The sequence below is a fragment of the Mobula hypostoma genome, chromosome 4 (assembly GCF_963921235.1).
Source record: "Mobula hypostoma chromosome 4, sMobHyp1.1, whole genome shotgun sequence".
NCBI lineage: Eukaryota > Metazoa > Chordata > Chondrichthyes > Myliobatiformes > Myliobatidae > Mobula > Mobula hypostoma.
The window spans coordinates 2,329,902-2,355,313 of NC_086100.1; the positions used below are offsets into that span (position 1 = coordinate 2,329,902).

Below are 25,412 nucleotides of genomic sequence, written 5' to 3' on the forward strand. Positions count from 1 at the left end.
AAGCTAAGCCAGAGGATCCACAGACAGTAGAAGAAGGAATGAAATCAAGAATACCCTTGATTTTGGTATGACTTTGGAGAGAGCGCAGAAAAGGTTACCAAGATGTTGCCTAGATTAGAGGACGTGTGCTATAACGAGAGGATGGACAAACTTGAGTTGTGAAGCACTGGAGGCTGAAGGGAGATCTGATAGAGATGGAGTGGACAGAGAGTACCTTTTTCCCAGGGTTGAAATGTCTACACCACAGGGTGTGGATTTAAGGTGAGGGAGGAAGTGGAAAGGGAAGGTGGGGAAGGGGAGGGGAGGGGAGAGGTAGGGGGAGGGGGAGAGGAGAGGAGGGGAGAGAGAGAGAGGGAGGGGGAGGAGGAGAGGGAGTGGGGGGGATGGGAAGGGGGAGGGGAGAGGAAGGGGAGGGGAGGGGATGGGAGGGGGAGGAGGAGAGGGAGTGGGAGGGGGAGGGATAGGGGAGGGGGAGGAGAGAGGGAAGGGAGAGGTGGAGGGGAGAGGGGAGGGGGAGGGGGAGGGGGAGGGGAGGGGAGTAGAGGGGATGATCATGGAGGAGGAGTGAGGGGCGGTGAAGCTATGCGCACGCGCAATTTCCTTTCCATCAAAATTCCCGCCAGTTCGTTCCTATCAGCTATGTCTGTTCTGCGCATGCGCACCCTGGACGGGATTTGTGGTGAGTGCGAGGGCTCTCCCACCTCTCCATAGCACCCCTCCATCCCCCACCCTCACATTCCCGCACACCATCTTAACCCCCACTTCTCTTCCTCACACCCTACCCGCCCCACGCGCGCACCACCACCACCTTTCTGAATCGGGTTTAATATCACTAGCACGTGTTGTGAAATTTGTTGTTTTTTTCGGCAGTAGTAAATTGTAATACTTGGTAACATAACTGTATATTACAATAATTAATGTATTTAGAAAAATAAATTAGTGCAAAAGGAGTGCAAAAATAAATGGACTTGTGTTCATGGGTTCATTGTGCGCTCGGCCTTTCGATGAGACTGGTGTGTGCTCCCTCCATATCGCCTTCCACCAGTTTGAACTCTACAGGGCAGAATCTATTGTAGGTCAAGGCAAGCAGAGGCTGCTCCCTGACACTGAGCCAGCCTTCCTGCTCCCCACTCCCTACTCCCTCTCAGACATCTCTTGCACAGTGAGAGTGAGATTAGCTGCTACACTTCACAACTCTTCCTGTAATATCTGATAGTCACAAAAGTTATTGTCACTTAGACAGTTTTCTTGCAAAAACAAATTATACAAATGGGATATTTTAGAAGAATGAGGGGAGAACTCATTGAAACCTATTGAATATTAAATGTCCTGCATAGAATGAATGTGGAGAGGATGTTTCCTATAGAGGGGCAGTTTAGGACCTGAGAACACAGCCACAGAATAGAGGGACGTCCATTTAGAACAGATGAGGAATTTCTTTAGCCAGTGTGTGGTGAATTTGTGGAATTCACTGCCACAGACGGCTGTGGAGGTCAAGTCATTGGGTATATTTAAAGTGGAGGTTGATAAGTTCTTGGTTAGTCAGGGTATCAAAGGTTTTTGGGAGAAGGCAGGAGAATGGGATTGAGATAATAAATCAGCCATAATGGAATGGCAGAGCAGACTCGATGGGTGGATGGCCTAATTCTGTGTCTGTGTCTTATGGTCAAATATCCTGAAGGAATGCACTTCAGTTGGGTTACATTAATCTAAACAGAGCTTAAGTCTTCCTTGGAGAAGAATTGTCACAGCCAATTGCCTTTACTGCTTGAGGTATTTGAAACTTTTATTCACTTGGTGTCTTAGTGGACAAAAGTAAGGGAACTGGACACTCGGACTTGGACAATACTTTTTTTTGTAACTATGTTTTTCTGCTGTCATAATTATTGTGCTGTGTGTGATTATTGGTTTTATGTTTCACAGTTTGGCTCCAGAAGAATGCTGTATTCATATATATGGTTGAATGACAATTAAGCTTGAACTTGAACCTATGTGCAAATTGTCAGCAGATGAGACTTGGAAAATCCTAATATATTCCTGAACATTTCAGGTCTTGTCTTAAATTTGAGCACAGTATATGATGCTGTCGATCACATCATTCTCATAAACCGCCTTGGTCAGTGGGCAAGTCTTTCTGGTACTGCCTTAAGCTGGTCTTGTATACCAAAAGAAAATTCTTTGTTAGCTGTGGGGGTGGTGTGTCCAAAATTGTGTTTGGTGTGCCACAAAGATCAATCATTGGCCTGTTTTTATTCTCACTCTACGTGCTCCCAACAGGTCAGATTATTTATTTCAGAGCACAAGGTGAATGATCACAGTTATGCAGACAACACACAACTGACCCTGAGGCTCTAAACCCTCTGGTCCGATGTCGTACTAACATTACAGAATGGATGAGTTCGAATTTCCTTAGACTAAATTAGGGAAAAAACAGAAATTTGGGTTATTGGCAATAAAAAAAAAGTGAATCTTAGAAATAAACGATCATCTGACCTTACAAAAATCAAGCCAGATGTTATTATTGACCTGAGCTAAATTTTGAAACACATTAACAATATTATTAAGACTGTGTTCATTCATTTAATGAACACTGCAAGTGTTAGATATCTTATAACATCTCGATGCAGTAAAAATGATAAAAATTGATTTGTTTTTAGCAGATTAGACTCCTGTAATACACCGTTTTCAGGACTGCCTTAGAAAGATATGTCAGCTGCAGCTTGTTCAAAATGCAGCAGCATGAATCTTAACCAAAAAAATAAAGAAAATTTGAGCACTTTTCACTGGTTTTGGCATCATTACACTGGATGCCTGCGTCCTTAGGATCAATTTTAAAGTACTCTTAACTATATAAGGCCTTGAATAATCTAGACACTCCATATCATTTGGAAGGTCTATCCCCTTAAATCCCAAATCATAATATTAGATCTGTGAATTCTGGTTTGCTTGGTGTTCCTAGAGCCAAGCATATAAGAACTGGTGATGTAGCGTTGTGCTCTTATGCACCAAAAATCTAGAATAGTCCACTGACTGAGATACACCAGCTAGTACTGTGCCAAGTGTCAAAACACTTCTAAACAGTTACTTTTTCAATTTGGTTTATATATTTGGTATATTCAATTACATTTTGTTCAAAATATAATATTTGTCTTATGATTTTTAATTTTGTCTGGTATTTATATGACTATATGGATTCATCTTGACAATCTATGTAAATCACTTTGAGCCTGTATCTTAATGTATGAGAGGTGCTGCATAAACAAAGTTATTATGATATGTACTATCTATATAATCCTGAATAGCTTTTGCAAATAAGGTCATTGAGTTTAAGTTTTCATTAAACTATTTTGCCAAAGTTTGAAAAACCTCAAGTCTGATGTTGTTCCAGACATCATCTGGGCAAGCAGTAGAATTTACCTTATTCAATTATAATTACTAGCCTCTATAAACTTTTGATTTGGTATCTGTGCCTGGAACGTGCTGCCTGGGGTAGTGGTAGAAGCAGAAACGTTAGAGACTTTAAGAGATGTTTCCGTTTAGATAGGCACATGAATGTGAGAAAAATGGAAGGTTATAGACATTGTGTGGGCAGAAGAGATTAGTTTAGTTGGTCATTTTAATTAGCCATTAATTTAGTTAACCAGTTTAATTGGTTTAGTACAACATTGTGAACCAAAGGTCCAGTCCTGTACTGTACTGTTCGTTGCTGTGTTTCACACTAGTGCTATTGGTGGATCTTCATCTCAGTGAAAGATGCCTTTTAGTTTGACCACAACTTGTTAGCTTGTAAACACAGCAAGATGTCTCTGAGGGAATATATATTCCAGTCTGCAGGAGTGCGTGCTGAGGTACTCATCGTGAAAGCCTCATGAGGGAGGACCATGGATAGTATAGGGTTCATCGCGAAAGCCTCATGGGGGAAAACCACAGACAGTATAGGGTTCATCGCGAAAGCCTCATGGGGGAAAACCACAGACAGTATAGGGCTCTTCCACGACTGGAGAGTTGGGTGAGGAAGCCCCTTATTTATCGCAGTGGTGTATCACCCCATGGGGGCCACGTGAAGAGCAACCGTCCTATTAGTTAAGGAATGTAACAGAACAGAACACATTAACTGTCAATGTCAGAATCAGAATTAAACTTAATGCCACTGCCATATGTCATTAAATATATGTATGCTGTTTGCCACACCCAGCAGTACATTACAATACATAAAAATCTTATAGATTGCTACATATATATAAAATAGGTAGTGTACATTGGTTCACTGTCCATTCAGAAATCTGACGGTGGAGGGGAAGGAGGTGTTCGGAAAATGATGAGTGTGTGTTTTCAGACTCTGTACCTCCTCCCTGATGGTAGCAACTAGAAACGGGTATGTCCTGGATGATGCTGCCTTTTTGAGGCATGGCCTTTTGAAGATGGAGAGGCAAGTGCGTGTGATGGAGCTGGCTGAATTTACAACTTTCTGCAGCCTTTGAAAAGGCATGGCAATTTATTTTCTAAATAATTTTTATTAAAAATAAACTTTATTATGATATATAAAAATGTGTCAGCTTCTGACGTAGAATCAGGTTTGTTACTACTATTGTGACATTTGTTGTTTTGTGGGAGCAGTACAAAAAATATTACTTACTTTATACTTTAAATACTTTATACTTTATTGTGGCCAAACAATTGATACTAGAACATACAATCATCACAGCAATATTTGATTCTGTGCTACCCGCTCCTTGGATTACAAATATTAAATATTAAAAATATTTAAAATAGTAAAAATTAGTAAATATAAAAATTTAAATTATAAATCATGAATAGAAAAATGGGAAGTAAGGTAGCGCAAAAAATTCGAGAGGCAGGTCCGGATATTTGGAGGGTACGGCCCAGATCCGGGTCAGGATCCGTTCAGCAGTCTTATCACAGTTGGAAAGAAGCTGTTCCCAAATCTGGCCGTATGAGTCTTCAAGCTCCTGAGCCTTCTCCCAGAGGGAAGAGGGACGAAAAGTGTGTTGGCTGGGTGGGTCATGTCCTTGATTATCCTGGCAGCACTGCTCGGACAGCGTGCAGTGTAAAGTGAGTCCAAGGACGGAAGATTGGTTTGTGTGATGTGCTGCGCCGTGTCCACGATCTCCTGCAGCTTCTTTCGGTCTTGGAGAGGACATCTTCCATACCAGGTTGTGATGCACCCTAGAAGAATGCTTACTATGGTGCATCTATAAAAATTAGGGTTTTAGGGGACAGGCCAAATTTCTTTAGTTTTCTCAGGAAGTAAAGGTGCTGGTGGGCCTTCTTGGCAGTGAACTGCTTGGTTGGACCAAGTCAGGTCATTTGTGATATTGACCCCGAGGAACTTAAAGCTTTGACCTGTTCCACGTGCGCACCACCGATGTAAATTGGGTCTTGCGATCCGCTACTCCTTCTGAAGTCAACAACCAATTATATATTACAATCTAAGAAATAGAAAGAGAGTAAATAAGTAATCCAAAAAGTGAGGTAGTATTTAAGAGTTCATGGACAGTTGAGGAATCTGATGGCAGAGCTGAAAAGGTTCTTACGAAAATGTTGAGTATGTGTCATCAGGCTCCTGTACCTGGGTCGTGTCCTGGATAGTGAGGATCTGTCATCAGTCTCCTGTACCTGGGTCGTGTCCTGGATAGTGAGGATGTGTCATCAGTCTCCTGTACCTGGGTCGTGTCCTGGATAGTGAGGATGTGTCATCAGTCTCCTGTACCTGGGTTGTGTCCTGGATAGTGAGGATGTACATCAGACTCCTGTACCTGGGTCGTGTCCTGTATAGTGAGGATGTGTCATCAGCTCCTGTACCTGGGTCGTGTCCTGGATAGTGAGGATGTGTCATCAGGCTCCTGTACCTGGGTCGTGTCCTGGATAGTGAGGATGTGTCATCAGCTCCTGTACCTGGGTCGTGTCCTGGATAGTGAGGATGTGTCATCAGTCTCCTGTACCTGGGTCGTGTCCTGGATAGTGAGGATGTGTCATCAGTCTCCTGTACCTGGGTCGTGTCCTGGATAGTGAGGGTCTGTCATCAGTCTCCTGTACCTGGGTCGTGTCCTGGATAGTGAGGGTCTGTCATCAGTCTCCTGTACCTGGGTCGTGTCCTGGATAGTGAGGATGTACATCAGTCTCAAAAACAGTATGACTGATTAACACCTCCCTCCACACGCCCCACCACCATTGCACTATCAATCGCATCAGTCACCTTATGTACAGACACTGCTGTGCCTAATGTCATTTTATAACCATAAATCATATAAATAATAGGTTAAGAATTTATTCCCTGGATTGCAGGGGAATGAGTGGAGATTTGGTGGAGGCATAAAAAACTATGAAGGGTATAGATAGGCTAAATGTGAGCAGGCATTTAAATAGAAAAAACCATAGAAAAACTACAGCACAGAAACATGCCTTTTGACCCTTCTTGGCTGTGCCGAACCATTTTCTGCCTAGTCCCACTGACCTGCACACGGACCATATCCCTCCATACACCTCCCATCCATGTACCTGTCCAATTTATTCTTAAATGTTAAAAAACAACCCGCATTTACCACCTCGTCTGGCAGCTCATTCCATACTCCCACCACTCTCCAATGTTCCCTTTAAACTTTTCCCCCTTCACCCTTAACCCATGTCTTTTTTTTTCTCCCCTAGCCTCAGTGGAAAAAGCCTGTTTGCATTCACTCTATCTATACCCATCATAATTTTATATACCTCTATCAAATCTCCCCTCATTCTTCTACGCTCCAGGGAATAAAGTCCTAACCTATTCAACCTTTCTCTGTAACTGAGTTTCTCAAGTCCCAACAACATCCTTGTAAACCTTCTCTGCACTCTTTCAACCTTATTAATATCCTTCCTGTAATTTGGTGACCAAAACTGAACACAATACTCCAGATTCGGCCTCACCAATGCCTTATACAACCTCATCATAACATTCCAGCTCTTATACTCAATACTTCGATTAATAAAGGCCAATGTACCAAAAGCTCTCTTTACGACTCTATCTATCTGTGATGCCCCTTTAGGGAATTTTGTATCTGTATTCCCAGATCCCTCTGTTCTACTGCACTCCTCAGTGCCTTACCATTAACCCTGTATGTTCTACCTTGGTTTGTCCTTCCAGAGTACAATACCTCACACTTGTCAGTATTAAACTCCATCTGCCATTTTTCAGCCCATTTTTCCAGCTGGTCCAAATCCCTCTGCAAGCTTTGAAAACCTTCCTCACTGTCCACTACACCTCCAATCTTTGTATCATCAGCAAATTTGCTGATCCAGTTTACCACATTATCATCCAGATCATTGATATAGATGACAAATAACGATGGGCCCAGCACTGATTCCTGTGGCACACCACTGGTCACAGGCCTCCACTCTGAGAAGCAATTCTCTACCACCACTCTTCGGCTTTTTCCATTGAGCCAATGTCTAATCCAATTTACCACCTCTCCATGTATACCTAGCGACTGAATTTTCCTAACTAACCTCCCATGCGGGACCTTGTCAAAGGCCTTACTGAAGTCCATGTGGACAATATCCACTGCCTTCCCTTCATCCACTTTCCTGTTAACCTCCTTGAAAAACTCCAATAGATTGGTCAAACATAACCTACCGTGCACAAAGCTATGTTGACTCTCCCTAATAAGCCCCTGTCTATCCAAATGCTTGTAGATTCTGTCTCTTAGTACTCCCTCCAATAATTTACCCACTACCGATATCAAATTTACCGGCCTATAATTTCCCGGATTACTTTTCGGTCCTTTTTTAAACAATGGAACAACATGAGCCACTCTCCAATCCTCCGGCACTTCACCCGTCGACAGCGACATTTTAAATATTTCTGCTAGGGCCCCTGCAATTAAACACTAGTCTCCTTCAAGGTCCGAGGGAATACCCTATCAGGTCCTGGGCATTTATCCACTTTAATTTGCCTCGATAGCAATCACCTCCTCCTTTTCAATCTGTACAGATTTCATGATCTCACTACTTGTTTCCCTTAATTCTATAGACGCATGCCAATTTCCTTAGTAAATTCGGACGCAAAAAACCCATTTAAGATCTCCCCCATTTCTTTTGGTTCCACACATAGCCGGCCACTCTGATCTTTAAGAGGACCAATTTTATCCCTTACAATCCTTTTACTCTTAATATACCTGTAAAAGCTCTTTGGATTATCCTTCACTTTGTGAAGAATATAAATTCTGCACTCCTTTATTGCTTTAACTTGAACTACATTAATGCACTATTATGACAAGTGGATCTGTAAAGCGGCATCCTGTCACTGTACATCAATAGGAATGAATCTGTACGGATGGTGGACGTAGATCGGCACGGATGGCGGGGGCGGATCGGTACGGAAGGTACAGATGGCAGGGGCGGATCAATATGGACTGTACGGGCAGATCAGTACAGAGGTGGGTTGAATCGGTACAGACTGTATGGGCGGATCGGTATGGGTGGATCGGTACGGACGGCGGGGGCGGATCGATACGGACTGTACGGGCGGATCAGTACAGACGTGGGTTGGATTGGTATGGACTGTACGGGCGGATCGGTACGGACGCGGCATTGGATCGGTACAGACTGTACGGGCGGATCGGTACGGACGTGGGGTTGGATCGGTACGGACTGTACGGGCGGATCGGTACAGGTGGGGTTGGATAGGGACGGACTGTACGGGCGGATCGGTATGGATGGTGGGGGCGGATCGGTACGGACCCGGCGTTGGATCGGTACGGGTGGATCGGTACGGGCTGTACGGGCGGATCGGTATGGACGCGGCATTGGATCGATACGGATTGTAGGGGCGGATCGGGACGGACTGTACGGGCGGATCGGTACAGACTGTATGGGCGGATCGGTATGGATGGTGGGGGCGGATCAGTACGGACTGTACGGGCAGATCGGTACAGGTGGGGTTGGATAGGGACGGACTGTACGGGCGGATCGGTATGGATGGTGGGGGTGGATCGGTACGGACCCGGCGTTGGATCGGTACGGGTGGATCGGTACGGGCTGTACGGGCGGATCGGTATGGACGCGGCATTGGATCGATACGGATTGTAGGGGCGGATCGGGACGGACTGTACGGGCGGATCGGTACAGACTGTATGGGCGGATCGGTATGGATGGTGGGGGCGGATCGGTACGGACTGTACGGGCGGATCGGTACAGGTGGGGTTGGATCGATACGGACTGTACGGGTGGATCGGTACGGACGTGGGGTTGCATCGGTACAGACTGTACGGGCGGATCGGTACAGAGGTGGGGTTGCATCGGTACAGACTGTACGGGCGGATCGGTACAGAGGTGGGGTTGGATCGGTACAGACTGTACGGGCGGATCAGTACGGACGTGGGGTTGCATCGGTACGGACTGTACGGGCGGATCGGTACGGACGTGGGGTTGCATCTGTACGGGCGGATCGGTACAGAGGTGGGGTTGGATCGGTACAGACTGTACGGGCGGATTGGTACGGATGTGGGGTTGCATCGGTACGGATTGTACGAGCGGATCGGTACAGGTGGGGTTGGATAGGGACGGACTGTACGGGCGGATCGGGACGGACTGTACGGGTGGATCGGTATGGATGGTGGGGGCGGATCGGTACGGACTGTACGGGCGGATCGGTACGGACGCGGCGTTGGATCGGTACAGGTGGATCGGTACGGGCTGTACGGGCGGATCGGTATGGACGCGGCATTGGATCGATACGGACTGTACGGGTGGATCGGGACGGACTGTACGGGCGGATCGGGACGGACTGTATGGGCGGATCGGTATGGATGGTGGGGGCGGATCGGTACGGACTGTACGGGCGGATCGGTACGGACGTGGCGTTGGATCGGTACGGGTGGATCGGTACGGGCAGATCGGTATGGACGCGGCATTGGATCGATACGGACTGTACAGGTGGATCGGTATGGACGCGGCGTTGGATCGATACGGACTGTACGGGTGGATCGATATGGACGCGGCGTTGGATCGATACGGACTGTACAGGCGGATCGATACGGACGTGGGGTTGGATTGGTACAGACTGTACGGACGGATCGGTATGGACGTGGCGTTGGATTGATACGGACTGTATGGGCGGATCGATATGGACGCGGCGTTGGATCGGTACGGACTGTACAGGCGGATCGGTACGGACGCGGCGTTGGATCGGACGGGTGGATCGGTACGGACTGTAAGGGCAGATCGGTACGGACATGGGGTTGGATCGGTACGGACTGTACGGGCGGATTGGTACGGACGTGGGGTTGGATCGATATGGACTGTACAGGCAGATCGGTATGGATGGTGGGGGCGGATCGGTACGGACTGTACGGGCGGATCGGTACAGACGTGGGGTTGGATCGATACAGACTGTACGGGCGGATCGGTACGGACGCAGCGTTGGATCGGTACGGGTGGATCGGTACGGACTGTACGGGCGGATCAGTATGGACGCGGTGTTGGATCGATACAGACTGTACAGGCGGATCGATATGGACGTGGGGTTGGATCGATATGGACTGTACGGGCAGATCGATACGGACGCGACGTTGGATCGGTACAGGTGGATTGGTACGGACTGTACAGGCGGATCGGTACGGACTGTACAGACGGATCGGTACGGACGTGGGTTGGATCGATACGGACTGTACAGGCAGATCGGTACGGACGTGGGGTTGGATCGGTACGGACTGTACGGGCGGATCGGTACGGACGGTAGGGGTAGGATGTGGTTTGTGGGATGGGTGATGGGTGGGATGGGGATTGTGGGATGGGTGATGGGTGGGATGGGGATTGTGGGATGGATGATGGGTAGGATGTGGATTGTGGGATGGATGATGGGTAGGATGTGGATTGTGGGATGGATGATGGGTGGTAGGGGTGGGATGGGTGATGGGTAGGATGTGGATTGTGGGATGGGTGATGGGTGGTAGGGGTGGGATGTGGATTGTGGGATGGGTGATGGGTAGGATGTGGATTGTGGGATGGATGATGGGTGGTAGGGGTGGGATGTGGTTTGTGGGATGGGTGATGGGTAGGATGTGGATTGTGGGATGGGTGATGGGTGGTAGGGGTGGGATGTGGATTGTGGGATGGGTGATGGGTGGAATGGGGATTGTGGGATGGGTGATGGGTAGGATGTGGATTGTGGGATGGGTGATGGGTGGTAGGGGTGGGATGTGGATTGTGGGATGGGTGATGGGTGGAATGGGGATTGTGGAATGGGTGATGGGTAGGATGTGGATTGTGGGATGGGTGATGGGTGGTAGGGGTGGGATGTGGATTGTGGGATGGGTGATGGGTGGGATGTGGATTGTGGGATGGGTGATGGGTGGGATGTGGATTGTGGGATGGGTGATGGGTGGAATGGGGATTGTGGGATGGGTGGTTGGGGTGCTCACCAATGTTTTGGGCCTTTTGTCTGCAACACTCCTGATAAATGTCACAAATAGGGGGAAAGGGAGATCCTGATGATCCTCTCAGCGATATTTATTCTCTGTAGAGTGTTGCGATCTGATGCCTTGCAGCCTCCATACCAAACAACAGGACACTCTTGATGGTGCACCTATTACAATGGGGGCGGGAAGCTTCGCAAGCCTCAATCTCCTCATAAAGTGTAGATGAAGCCAGACAGGATACTGTTGCTGGTGCTCCTGTTAGAATGGGGATGGGCAGCCTTGGATTCCCCAATCTCCCCAATTCTGCTGTCTACACTTGGAAGAGACAGGCACAGCTCAGTAGAAAGTTAATTTGAAGAAAAACTGGGTGTGCTTAAAATGGCATTTTTCCAATAGTACTCTAATAACGTCCTTTATTCCATATGTTAAAGTGACACAATAGAATAATCCAGTGAAGGTTAAGGCCTGCTGGTAATATTGTACTGTTCACTTAGCGGCAGGTGTTGCTTGTCAGTGATTCAAAGTGAAGGACGAGCCCAGCAGGCAGGGAGTGGCTCATTTTTCAAAAGGAAAGCTTTCTTTAAGTGTATGGTGCTTTGCTGTAGGGTGTAGGGCAGAATGTTCTTATTTCCATCACGTGGGAATCCCATTTTATAGCTGAGGTGTTGACTGTTTTATAGTCTTCATCACCAGATCTTGGAAACTCATAGGTCTGCAAGCCAATGTAATCAGTCTCAAACCCAGAAATAATACTGATGTTTACACTCGCACACTCACATACACTCTTGCACACTCACGCTCGTGCCCCCACCCCGCATACATTCGCTCAAGCTCCCATGCCCTCAGTCCTCCTGCCCTTGCATTCCTCCTCCATTCACGCACTGGCCAGAGCCTCCATGCCCTCGGATGCACTCGTGCTCTCACTCTCGTTCAGTCTCACCCCCTCGCTCACCTTTGCAACCCTCCCACGCACCAGTTGGCCTATTAAGTCTATTCCAGCTCACAGAGAAACCCACAGATTTTCTCAGTAACCTCCACTCCCCACAATCCCACCAATTCTGCCTCGCAGCTACGCAAGGGACAATTTGCTCTGCCAGCCCATCTAACTGTGGGTTGTGGGGGAAACTGGAGCACCCAGTGGAAACCCATAGTGTCAGTGAGAGTGTGCAAACTGCACAGAGACAGCACTAGAGGTGGCTGGTGATATGAGGTGGTAACTCTACTAGCTGTCACACTGGAGTGCTTAGTTTGTTTAAGGTTCCCGTACTGTGCACAATTGTAAAGAAATACTTTGAACCAATATAGCCCAGGAAGTAGTAGCATACCTCCAGATTTGTGTTTGAAATGTAGGCTTCCCTGGTGAAGTCAGTAGGTAATAATCGACTGTAGAATTGCCTCTTTACACTGGTGGTACAGCAGCAGAAAATGTGAGCACATCTCACACAACCTGTCATGGTCCCAGAGTATTGTGTGCAGTTTTGGTCTCCAAATTTGAGGAAGGACATTCTTGCTATTGAGGGAGTGCAGCGGAGGTTCATGAGGTTAATTCCTGGGATGGCGGGGCTGTCATATGTTGAAAGATTGGAGCGACTGGACTTGTATACTCTGGAATTTAGAAGGCTGAGAGGGGATCTGATTGAAACATATAAGATTATTAAGGGATTGGACACGCTAGAGGCAGGAAACATGCTCCCGATATTGGGGGAGCCCAGAACCAGAGGCCACAATTTGAGAATAAGGGGTAGGCCATTTAGAATGGAGTTGAGGAAAAACTTTTTCACCCAGAGAGTTGTGGATCTGTGGAATGCTCTGCCTCAGAAGGCAGTGGAGGCCAGTTCTCTGGATGCTTTCAAGAAAGAGTTAGATAGAGCTCTTAATGATAGCAGAGTCAAGGGATATGAGGAGAAGGCAGGAACAGAGTACTGATTGTGGATGGTCAGCCATGTTCACAGTGAATGGCGGTGCTGGCTCGAAGGGCTGAATGGCCTACTCCTGCTCCTATTGTCTGTTGTTTTCTGCACAATCAGGGAAGCTCAGCACCACCTCTGCTTTCTGAGACTCTGAAGAGAGCTGGATTATGCACGTCTATACTCATGTCATTGTACAGATGGGCATTAGAGAACATCCTAGCAAGCTCCATCACTGCATGGTACGGAAACTGCACTGTGGCAGACTGCAAGACTATAACAGGTAGCCAGATCTGCCCAGTTCATCACCTGCACCAACCTACCCACCATCAAGGATATATATATGAAGAAAGATTTCGGAAAAGGGCCAGTAACATCTCACCCACCCTGCTCATGGACTGTTAGTCCCACTCGCATCATGGCATTCACGCCAGGGCCACCAGACTCAAAGACAGTTGCTTTCCTCAAGCAGTAAGGCTGATCAGCACCTTCACCAACTAACCCCCCACCCCCACTATCATTACTTTTATCATTTCCTGTCAGAATCATGTACAGACCAGCCAGCATCTATGGAAATGAGTAAACTGTTGACGTTTCATGCTCAACACCCTTCTTCAAGAACGGGGAGGAAGGCGGAAGATGTCAGAATAAGAAGGTGGGGGAAGGGGAAGGAGGACAAGCTTGGGGGTGATAGGTGAACCCAGCTAGACGAGGAGGGGACATGTAGTCAGAAGCTGGGAGGTGATAGGTGGTAAAGGTAAAGGTCTAGAGAAGAAGAAATCTGATAGGAGAGGAGAGTGGACCATAGGGGAGAAAAAAAGGAACAGGTGGTGATGGGCAGGTGAGAAGAGGCCAGGGTGGGGAAATGAAGAAGAGGGAAGTGGGAGGGAAAAAGTAAAGAGAGGGAAAAACTCTCTTTTATAATTTATGAAACAGGAACTTGGGGAAATCTATGTTCATGCCATCAGGTTGGAGGCCATCCGGATGGGACATAAGGTGTTGCTTCTCCACACTCATCCTGGCAGTAGATGAGGCCTTGGACCAACATGTAGGAATGAGGAAAGGGGAAAGGAATTAAAATGGTTGGCCTCTGGGAGATTCTGCTTTTGGTGGATGGAGATGAGGTGCTCAACAAAGTTGAATTGACTTTCTTACATTCTTCACATACATGAGGAGTAAAAATCTTCATGTTACATCTCCATCTAAATGTGCAATGTGCAATCATAGTAATTTATAATAAACAGAACAGTCAATGTAATATAGAGTACACTCCAGTCAGTGTGAGTTCATCAGTCTGATGGCCTGGTGGAAGAAGTTGTCCCGGATCCCGTTGGTCTTGGCTTTTATGCTGCGGTACCGCTTCTCGGATGGTAGCAGCTGGAATTGATTGTGGTTGGAATGGCTTGGGTCTCCAATGATCCTTCGGGCCCTTTTTACACACCTGACCTTGTCAATGTCCTGAATCATGGGAAGTTCATAACAACAGATGCGCTGGGCTGTCGGCACCATTCTCTGCAGAGTCCTGCAATTACGGGAGGTACAGTTCCCATACCAAGCAGTGATGCAGCCAGTCAGGATGCTGTCAATTGTGCCCCTGTAGAAAGTTGTTAGGATTTGGGGACCCATACCGAACTTCCTCAACTGTCTGAGGTGAAAGAGGCGCTGTTGTGCCTTTTTCACCACATAGCTGGTGTGTACAGATCATATGAGGTCCTTGGTGATGTGGATGCCGAGGAACTTAAAGTTGTTTACCCTCTCAACCCCAGATCCATTGATGACAATAGGCGTTAGCCTGCCTCCATTCCTCCTGTAATCCACAACCAGCTCCTTTGTTTGTGCGACATTGAGGGAGAGGTTGTTTTCTTGACAGCACTGTATCAGAGAGATGACTTCTTCCCTGTGGAAAACCTTGTTATTGTTTGAGATTAGGCCAAACAATGTAATGTTGTTGGCAAATTGAATTAGCAGATTGGAACTGTGGGTGGCAATACAATCAAGGGTATACAGAGAGTAAAGGAGGGGACTCAGTACGCAGCCCTGAGGGGCTCCTGTGTTGAGAGTCAGAGGGTTGGAGGTGAGGGAGCCCACTCTTACAGCTTGCTGGCGATCTGACAGGAAATCCAAGATCCAGCTGCACAAGGCAGGGACGAGGCTGAGGTCTCTGAGCTTCATGTCAAGTCTGGATGGAACTACGGTGTTAAATGCTGAACTGTAGTCCAAGAACAGCATTCTCGCATAAGCATCCTTCTTCAGATGTGTAAGGATGGTATGTAGAGCAGTGGCTATTGCGTCATCTGTCTAATCAGTTGTGTTGATAGGCGAATTGTAGGGGATCCAGTGTGGGTGGTAGCAAGCTGCAGATGTAACCCTTGTCCAGCCTCTCAAAGCATTTGCTTATTGAGATGAGTGTGACAGGACGCCAGCTGTTCAGGTATGTTACCTTGGCCTTTTTAGGTACAGAAACAATGGTGGATAATTTGATTCCCCAATTCATGTTGTAGTTGTTATTTAGATTTACTTTATTGTGTCATACGCTTGTGAATAATATTGTGGGATAATCATTAGCCACTGTGGGAAATCTCTGATCTCAAACCTCCACTGTCTTAACTCGTGAGAAGGCTTTGGGAGTGTCTAAGGCAGTCCTATTTTGAGCTCAATGCTGACTGGCAACTCCTGCAATGCTGCTGGTGCCAAACTGTATCGGTTTTTGCTGGTGCTTTGGTGTCATCGTGGAGAGGGGAGGCCTGCCTTGCTCTCCATATAGTACTGCTCTGGCTTGTCACATCGACAGCTAGGATGCAACATGGTTCACCCTGACCAATGGAGGGAGTTTCACTCAGTAGAGAGATATTCCATGTTTATCCTCTCATTGAAAATTTCCATCACCTATATCTGATTGGTTACAACACCGGTTCCTAAACTTTTTTGAGCCGCTTTGGTTCCCGGATCACATCCCCAGTGCCCCCATCTCCGTTTCTGGCCATTACGTAAAAACTAGTTATTTATTGAGCTATAGCACAAAATAGGCCTTTGAGCTGTGTCACCCAGCAACTCCTGAGTTAACCCTAGCTTAATCACAGGACAGTTTGCAATGACCAATTAACCCTAGCTTAATCACAGGACAGTTTGCAATGACCAATTAACCCTAGCTAAATCACAGGACAGTTTGCAATGACCAATTAACCCTAGGTTAATGCAAGAGATTCTACAGATGCTGGAAGACGAAAATCCCAGCTCTCAGCTGTAGTCTTTAGTTGAGTTGATAATGGACGAGCGGAGGGAGTTGGCTCGACTGGAAGCTGGCTGTGTTTTGCTTGATGCGTGAATGTAGTTTAGAATCTGTTGAGGGAAAGAGAGTGGGGAAGGAATGGAAATTGCTGGGAGGGGGTCGTGTGGGTCCGGTAATGGCGGACAAGATAAGAGGCGGGGTTGAGGGAAAGAAAGTGGAGAAGGAGAGGGATAGAGACTTGGGACCAGAGGTAGGCAGCTGGGGAGAGGTGGATTATTGTGAAGGGAGAAATAAAGGGAATGAGGAGGTAGTGAGGGGTCGGATGAATAAAAACCAAGACAAAGGGAATAAAAGAATAAAAAATGACAGTGGAGAAAGCTCTGAAAGTGAGGAAGATGAACAAGCTCAGAGAGGAGGTGTTGTCATAATTAGATTTAATGAGAAGACTCAGGGACATATGAAGAAAATTAACCCGTTTGTGCTAACAACAACTCTGACAAATAAGATAGGGGAAATAGTATTTGCAAAAGTCCTTAATGATGGCAACTTATTGGTAAGATGTGTGAATGAGGAACAACTTGGGAAAGCACTCAAGCTAAAAGAGATAGGAAAATGCAAGGTGGAATACACTGGGAGGGTGGGAGCACAAAACAGTGGTTGTAAAGGAGTGATCACGGGGATACTAATGAGTATAAATATGGAGGAGATAAAGAGGAATATCAAAGGAGGGAAAGTAATGAATGTTCAAAGACTGAAAACAACAAAGGAGGGAGTGAAAAAGGAAAGTGAATCTGTATTGATTGAATTTGAAGAAGAAAGAGTGCCAAGGAAGGTGTTCCTGGGTTTCATGAGTTACCCAGTAAGGGTGTATGTGCCAAAACCACTGAGGTGCTATAATTGTCAAAGGTTTGGACACGTGGCTAAAAACTGTAAAAGGCAGAGGAGATGTGCTAGATGTGGGGGTGATCATGAATATGGAAAGTACGGAACAGGAGTTCAACCAAAATGCTGCAATTGTGGAGGAGCTCATAATGTGGCATATAGTGGGTGTGAGGTTGTGAGATGGGAGACTAAAATTCAAGAAATAAGAGTGAAAAGAAAGATCACTTATGCAGAAGCTGTAGGAATGTCAAGAGAACAGAATAATGCTCCTAATGAACAGGGAGCAATAGGGATACGAGAGATGCAACAAAGAACAAATGACAGGATTTATGTAGACAAAAAGGCTCTAGTAACATTCATTGCAGGAGTGATTAATAGTACGGCTGAGGTAAAGTCAAAAAGTGACAAAATTCAGCTGGTGGTAAAAGCAGCAGTAAACCATTTGGGGTTAGTAGGACTGACATGGGAGGAAGTGAGGGAGAACCTCAGTAATCAGTCAAGCCAGGAAGTGTCATGTGTTGGTTAATACTAATTATGGTGATTCTTTTACAATGGAATGCAAGGAGCTTACTGGCCAATAGCCAGGAATTCAAGCACTTTATTAAAGAAATGGTTGTAAAACCGGATGTAGTGTGTATTCAGGAAACTTGGTTGGAACCGACTTTAGACTTTATGGTATATGGGTATACAATGATAAGGAAAGATAGAAATCTAGGGGGAGGGGGGGTTGTGCTATGTTAATCAAGCAAGGTATACCATATAGGGTACTGGAAAAAGGAGATGATCAGGAATACATAGGGGTGGAAGTGTGGGAGAGAGGGGAGGGAGTGGTTATAATTAACTACTACAATCCATGTAAAAGGTTGGATTTGGACAGCCTATTAAAGATACAAGGACAAAACAGACATAAAGTAGTGTGGTGTGCAGATTTCAATGCTCATAGCACAATATGGGGGGATCAGATTACAGATCCAAATGGAAAGGTAATTGAAGATTTGATGGAAGAAAGGGATTTGGTGTGTATGAATGATGGTAGCGGCACAAGGATAGATACAACAACAGGAACTGAGTCAGTGTTAGATATTACGTTAGTGTCTAATACCTTGGCTGGCATTAGTAACTGGGGAGTTTGGACTGCTTCAACAGTAGGCAGTGATCACTACCCAGTTTTGTGTTCAGTGGGTAAAAGAGTTGAAGTAAGACCAGGTGGCGGAACCCCAAAGTGGGTGTTTGAAAAAGCTGATTGGGGTAAGTTCCAGAAGTTGAGTGAAGAAGGGTTGACAAAGATTGATATTTCTGGAAATGTAGATGAATTAAACAGTCAGGTGACTTCAGCAATTATCATGGCAGCGGAAGGATCTATACCTAGGAGTAAAAATAGGATGAATAGAAAACTGGTACCATGGTGGACAGAGGAATGTTGTCAGGCTGTAAAAACCAGAAATAGAGCATTCAGGCTAGTTAAAAGAACCCATAATATGCAGCATTTGGTTCAATATAAGAAAGCACAGGCAGTGGTGAGAAGAACTATACGTCAAGCTAAAAGGGCAAGTTGGAGGAGTTTTTGCGACAAGGTAGGAAGAACAACACCTGTGGGAGAGATATGGGGAATGATTAAGAGGATGGGAGGAGATAGAAGGGAATGGGAATATCCAGTAATGATATCTGAGGAGGAAACTGCAGTCTCCAGTAGGGATAAGATACACAGTTCAGAAAATTTGTCTGAAGAAGGGAGAAAAAGAAGGGAAAGAATAATGAGCCAACACCCAGGTGTGTTAAGCAGGAGGGAAGGAACAGATGATATAATTGATGATCCATTTACATTAGCAGAAATGGTGAGAGCAATAAAGAGATCGAGACCAACCTCCCCAGGGAAAGATTTGATATGCTCTGTGATGCTAAAAAATCTAGGAGAAGGAGCGCTCTTGAAGTTGCTGCATTTTTATAACAGAATGTGGGAGGAGGGAAGATTACCAAGTGGATGGAAAGAAGCAGTAGTAATTCCAATAAGGAAGCCTGGCAAGGATCTGTCAAAACCCACTAGCTACAGACCAATTGCATTAACATCAAGTATATGTAAGATAATGGAAAGGATGATAACAGAAAGGTTATCATATGAGCTTGAGAAAAGGGGAATGCTGGCAAGTTATCAGAGTGGTTTTAGAAAGGGAAGGAATTCCATGGACTCAGTGATTATGTTAGAGACTGAAATAAGGAAGGCCCAGGCAAATAGAGAGTCAGTAGTGGCAGTGTTCTTTGACATTGAAAAAGCCTATGATATGATGTGGAAGGAAGGATTATTAATTAAACTGCACAAGATGGGGGTTGATGGGAGAGTTTTTAATTGGATTAAAGATTTTTTGTTTGGTAGAAAAATTCAAGTTCGGATTGGATCAGAATTATCAAAACAGTACATAGTGGAAAATGGCACACCTCAAGGTAGTGTGATTAGCCCGTTACTTTTCATCATTATGATCAATGATGTCTTCACAAAGGTACCAGTGGATATAGGTAGGTCACTGTTTGCGGATGATGGGGCCTTGTGGAAAAGAGGCAGGAACATGGACCATATAATCAGGAAACTACAAGAAGCAATTGATGAAGTGGTGGAGTGGGGTTATGACTGGGGATGTAGATTTTCAGTAGATAAAACTCAAACTGTATTTTTTTACCAGGAAAAGGGTTGAGGTAGGGAAGAAGTTAAGGATGTATGGGGTTGAATTAGAAAGGGTTGCATCATTTAAATTTCTGGGAGTTATATTTGATTCACGATTAACATAGGCAGACCATATCAGGAAAGTTGAGGAGAAATGTAAAAAAGTAATAAATGTGATGAGATGTTTGACTGGTAGGGAATGGGGAGCAAGTTGTTCAGCTTTGAAGAGAATGTATGTGGCTTTAGTGAGATCTGTATTGGATTATGGAAATATAGTATATGGATCAGCAGCTAGGTCTCTTATAAGGAAACTGGATGTGATTCAGGCTCAGGCCTTGAGAGTGTGCAGTGGGGCTTTTAAAACGTCACCAGTGTCAGCCCTACAGGTAGAAATGGGAATAATGCCTTTGGAACTAAGAAGGATGCAACTGATGGCAAACTACTGGGCTAACTTGCAGGGGCACAATGATTCTCACCCTACTAAAGGAGTGTTGCAGGAGTGCTGGGAAAATGGGAGGTTTCAGAGGGATACCTTTAGTCGGGTAGGGAATGATATTGCGAAAGAATGTGGAGTATTTGATCTGAGGATAAGTCCTTCAGTAGTTTATCCGGTTGTAACTCCATGGAAGCTTGTATGGCCTGACATAGACTGGCATTTGTTGTGTTGCAATGGGTGCAGAAAGCCAGACAAGCCAAAGCATTGATATGTTCAGATTCATCCTCAGTTCTAGCAAGTTTAAGGTCTTTTCACACAAACAGTCGGCAAGATGTACTTTATGAAGTCCTTCAGTTAGTTACAAGAATTGCAAATCAGGGAGATCAGGTAAAATTTCTATGGGTTCCAGCACATGTAGGGGTGAAGGGGAATGAGAGGGTGGATGAGTTGGCAAAGAGGCCGTTAAAGAAAGAAAATGTGGAAATGCACATTAGTATCAGTAAAGCAGAGGTTAAGTGTGTAATCTGGGAAAAAGTCAACCGAATGTGGCAAGAAAGATGGGACAGGGAGGGGAAAGGGAGGCATTTATATCAAATACAAAAGAGTGTTGCAGTTACTAGGGTAGGTAATGGAAACAGAAGAGAGGAAATTGTGTGGACTAGGTTAAGGCTGGGACACTGTGCATTAAACAAAACATTGAAAATGATAGGGAAACACCAGACAGGATTGTGTGAGGAATGTCAGGAAGAGGAGTCAGTAGAACATGTAGTTCTGAGTTGCAGGAAGTATGGGATACAGAGAGAGATGATGAGAAATAAATTAAGGGAGTTGGGGATGCAGGAACTCACATTCAAAGGGTTGCTGGGCATGGGTGAGAGAGCACAAGTCCAGGTATTTTTTAGCGTTTTTAAGGGGTACAGGGGTTTTTTATAGAATATGACGAATAAACATGAATAGGATACTAGGATGGTCAAAGATGGGAGGGTGAAGTGTAGGTTTGTGTGTGTGTGTGTGTATATATATACACACACACACACACACACACACACACACACACACACACACACACACATATATGTGTGTGTGATTGGGTGAAGGGATTTAGAATGTATGTCTAGTGCACATTCTGGAGCAGAGGGTGGCGGTAATGCACCATTAAGCTGGATGCCAACCGCCGTAAAACAAGATACAGACAGACAGAGATGCTGGAAGACTGGAACAACGAACACAATATGTTGGAGGAACTCAGCAGGTCAGGCAACATTATGGATATTTCATAGTGGCTATACATATGTACAGTTTATATTTTGGGGTGAGACACTTCATCAGGACTGGAAAGGAAGGGAGAAGAGGCCAGAATAAGAGGTAGGCGGAGGGGAAGGAGGACAAGCTCGAAGGTGATAGGTGAGACTAGGTGGTGGGGGAGAGGATGAAGTAAGAAGCTGGGATTTGATGGGTGGAAAAGATAAAGGGCTGGAGAAGAAGGAATCTAATAGAGGAGAGTGGACTGTGGGAGAAAGGGAAGGATAAGTGGCACCATGGGGAGCTGATGGACAGGTGAAGAGAAGAGGTGACAGGCCAGAGTGAAGAAAAGAAGAAGGGAGCAGGAAAATTAATAATCAGGTGGACAACTACATTACATGATGTATGCCTGTAGGAAAAGAGTATAGCAATGGAGGATACAGATATCGATAGAACATAGAACAGTACAGCACAGTACAGGCCCTTCGGCCCACAATGTTGTGCCGACCCTCAAACCCTGCCTCCCATATAAGCCTCCACCTTAGATTCCTCCATATACCTGTCTAGTAGTCTCTTAAACTTCACTAGTGTATCTGCCTCCACCACTGACTCAGGCAGTGCATTCCACGCACCAACCACTCTCTGAGTAAAAAACCTTCCTCTAATATCCCCCTTGAACTTCCCACCCCTTACCTTAAAGATATGTCCTCTTGTATTGAGCAGTGGTGCCCTGGGGAAGAGGTGCTGGCTATCCACTCTATCTATTCCTCTTATTATCTTGTACACCTCTATCATGTCTCCTCTCATCCTCCTTCTCTCCAAAGAGTAAAGCCCTAGCTCCCTTAATCTCTGATCATAATGCATACTTTCTAAACCAGGCAGCATCCTGGTAAATCTCCTCCGTACCCTTTCCAATGCTTCCACATCCTTCCTATAGTGAGGTGACCAGAACTGGACACAATACTCCAAGTGTGGCCTGACCAGAGTTTTATAGAGCTGCATCATTACATCGCGACTCTTAAACTCTATCCCTCGACTTATGAAAGCTAACACCCCATAAGCTTTCTTAACTACCCTATCCACCTGTGAGGCAACTTTCAGGGATCTGTGGACATTTACCCTGAGATCCCTCTGCTCCTCCACACTACCAAGTATCCTGCCATTTACTTTGTACTCTGCCTTGGAGTTTGTCCTTCCAAAGTGTGCCACCTCACACTTCTCTGGGTTGAACTCCATCTGCCACTTCTCAGCCCACTTCTGCATCCTATCAATGTCTCTCTGCAATCTTTGACAATCCTCTACACTATCTACAACACCACCAACCTTTGTGTCGTCTGCAAACTTGCCAACTCACCCTTCTACCCCCACATCCAGGTCGTTAATAAAAATCACGAAAAGTAGAGGTCCCAGAACAGATCCTTGTGGGACACCACTAGTCACAATCCTCCAATCTGAATGTACTCCCTCCACCACCACCCTCTGCCTTCTGCAGGCAAGCCAATTCTGAATCCACCTGGCCAAACTTCCCTGGATCCCATGCCTTCTAACTTTCTGAATAAGCCTACCGTGTGGAACCTTGTCAAATGCCTTACTAAAATCCATATAGATCACATCCACTACACTACCCTCATCTATATGCCTGGTCATCTCCTCAAAGAACTCTATCAGGCTTGTTAGACACGATCTGCCCTTCACAAAACCATGCTGACTGTCCTCGATCAGACCATGATTCTCTAAATGCCTATAGATCCTATCTCTGAGAATCTTTTCCAACAGCTTTCCCACGACAGACGTAAGGTTCACTGGTCTATAATTACCCAGACTATCCCTACTACCTTTTTTGAACAAGGGAACAACATTCGCCTCCCTCCAATCCTCCGGTACCATTCCCGTGGACAACGATCATCTACCATTTGTGGTATTTCCCCCACACAATCTAAGAAGATGTAGGATATCTTGATGAGTTAGACTTTTGGGCTCCAAGGTGAAGTTGATACCATTTGGAGAAAAGCTGAATTAGGTTCACCCACTCCTTTCCCCGCAGGACACAAAGTACAATCCCAGCTGTTTTATTGCAGACATATTTGTAGTCAAAGGGCTTCTGTTCATGCACAGGTCCTTTGTGACGTTGACATTTAGACCTCAAGGGTAATGCATTCAATGTAAAAATATAGTCCATAAAATATAGGGACAGAATAAGTCTGCTTCACCATTCAATCATGGGCCAATCCAATTCATCCAGTCATCCCCACTCCCCTGCCTTCTCCCCATACCCTTTGATGCCCTGGCTAATCAAGAACCTTATCTATCTCTGCCTTAAATACACCCAGTGACTTGGCCGCCATAGCTTCTTGTGGCAACAAATTCCACAGATTTACTGCCCTCTTTGACTAAAGTAATAGATTATAGATTATGAGGACACGCAGTCCTCTTTTATTGTCATTTAGTAATGCATGCATTAAGAAATGATACAATGTTCCTCCAGAATGATATCACAGAAACACAAGACAAACCAAGACTGAAAAACTAACAAAAACCACATAATTATAACATATTGTTACAACAGTGCAAAGCAATACCGTAATTTGATGAAGAACAGACCATGGGCACAGTAAAAAAAAGTCTCAAAGTCTCTCGAAAGTCCCATCATCTCATGAAGACGGTAGAAGGAAGAGTAACTCTCTTCCTGCCATGAGCTTCCAGCGCTTCAAATTTGCCGATGCAGCACCCTGGAAGCACCCAACCACAGCCGACTCTTGAGTCTGTCCAAAAACTTCGAGCCTCCGACACCGAGCATTGAGCACCATCTCTGCTGAGTGCTTCAGCCCCGGCGGTAGGCAAAGCCGAGGATTTGGGGCCTTCCCCTCCGGAGATTCTCGATCGCACAGTAGCAGCGGCAGCAAAGCGGGCATTTCAGAAGTTTCTCCAGATGCTCCTCTGTGCTTCTCACGTCTGACTCCATCAAATCAGGATTGTGCACGGTACCTACTTACAAATGCAATATCATTCCGGAGCGGCCATGCGCGCTGCGTCGCGCCATCTTCTCCTCCCCTCCATTTCTCCACATCTCTGTTCTAAATGGGCGTTCTTCAATCCTGAAGTCATGTCCCCTTGTCCTAGACTCCCTTACCATGGGAAATAACTTTGCCAGAGATCACCCCTCATTCTCCTGAACTCCAGGGAATACAGCCCAAGAGCTGCCAGACGTTCCTCATACAGTAACCCTTTCATTCCTGGAATCATTTTCGTGTATCCTTCTCTGAACCGTCTCTAATGTCAGTATATCCTTTCTAAAATAAGGCGCCCAAAACTGCACACAATACTCCAAATGTGGTCTCACGAATGCCTTACAGAGCCTCAACATCAGATCCCTGCTCTTATATTCTGTACCTCTAGAAATGAATGCCAAAATTGCATTCGCCTTCTTCACCACTGACTTGACCTGGAGGTTAAGCAAGTCCCTTTGCATCTCTGCATTTTGAATTCTCTCCCCATCTAAGTAATAGTCTGCCCATTGTTTTCTTCCACCAAAGTGCATGACCATTCACTTTCCAACATTATATTTCATTTGCCATATAGTGGCCATAATGATATAGAGGTTGCACTTTGAACTGTATACGTAGTTTTGAGTGACAATATTTTTTTCAAA

The 25,412-nt window shown here is 45.7% G+C and overlaps 1 protein-coding gene across 5 annotated transcripts in view; it reads left to right on the plus strand.

Annotated features, from left to right (window-relative positions):
• Window positions 1-217: 217 nt before the first annotated feature.
• Window positions 218-25,412, plus strand: part of tp63 (tumor protein p63) — a 444,822-nt gene continuing 419,627 nt past the window's right edge. For all 5 annotated transcript variants that reach the window (XM_063045240.1, XM_063045241.1, XM_063045242.1 and 2 more), the window contains exon 1: window positions 218-261. In XM_063045240.1, coding sequence (XP_062901310.1) covers window positions 233-261 — 29 coding nt within the window. In that variant the 5' untranslated portion in view covers window positions 218-232. The remainder of the gene's footprint in view (window positions 262-25,412) is intronic.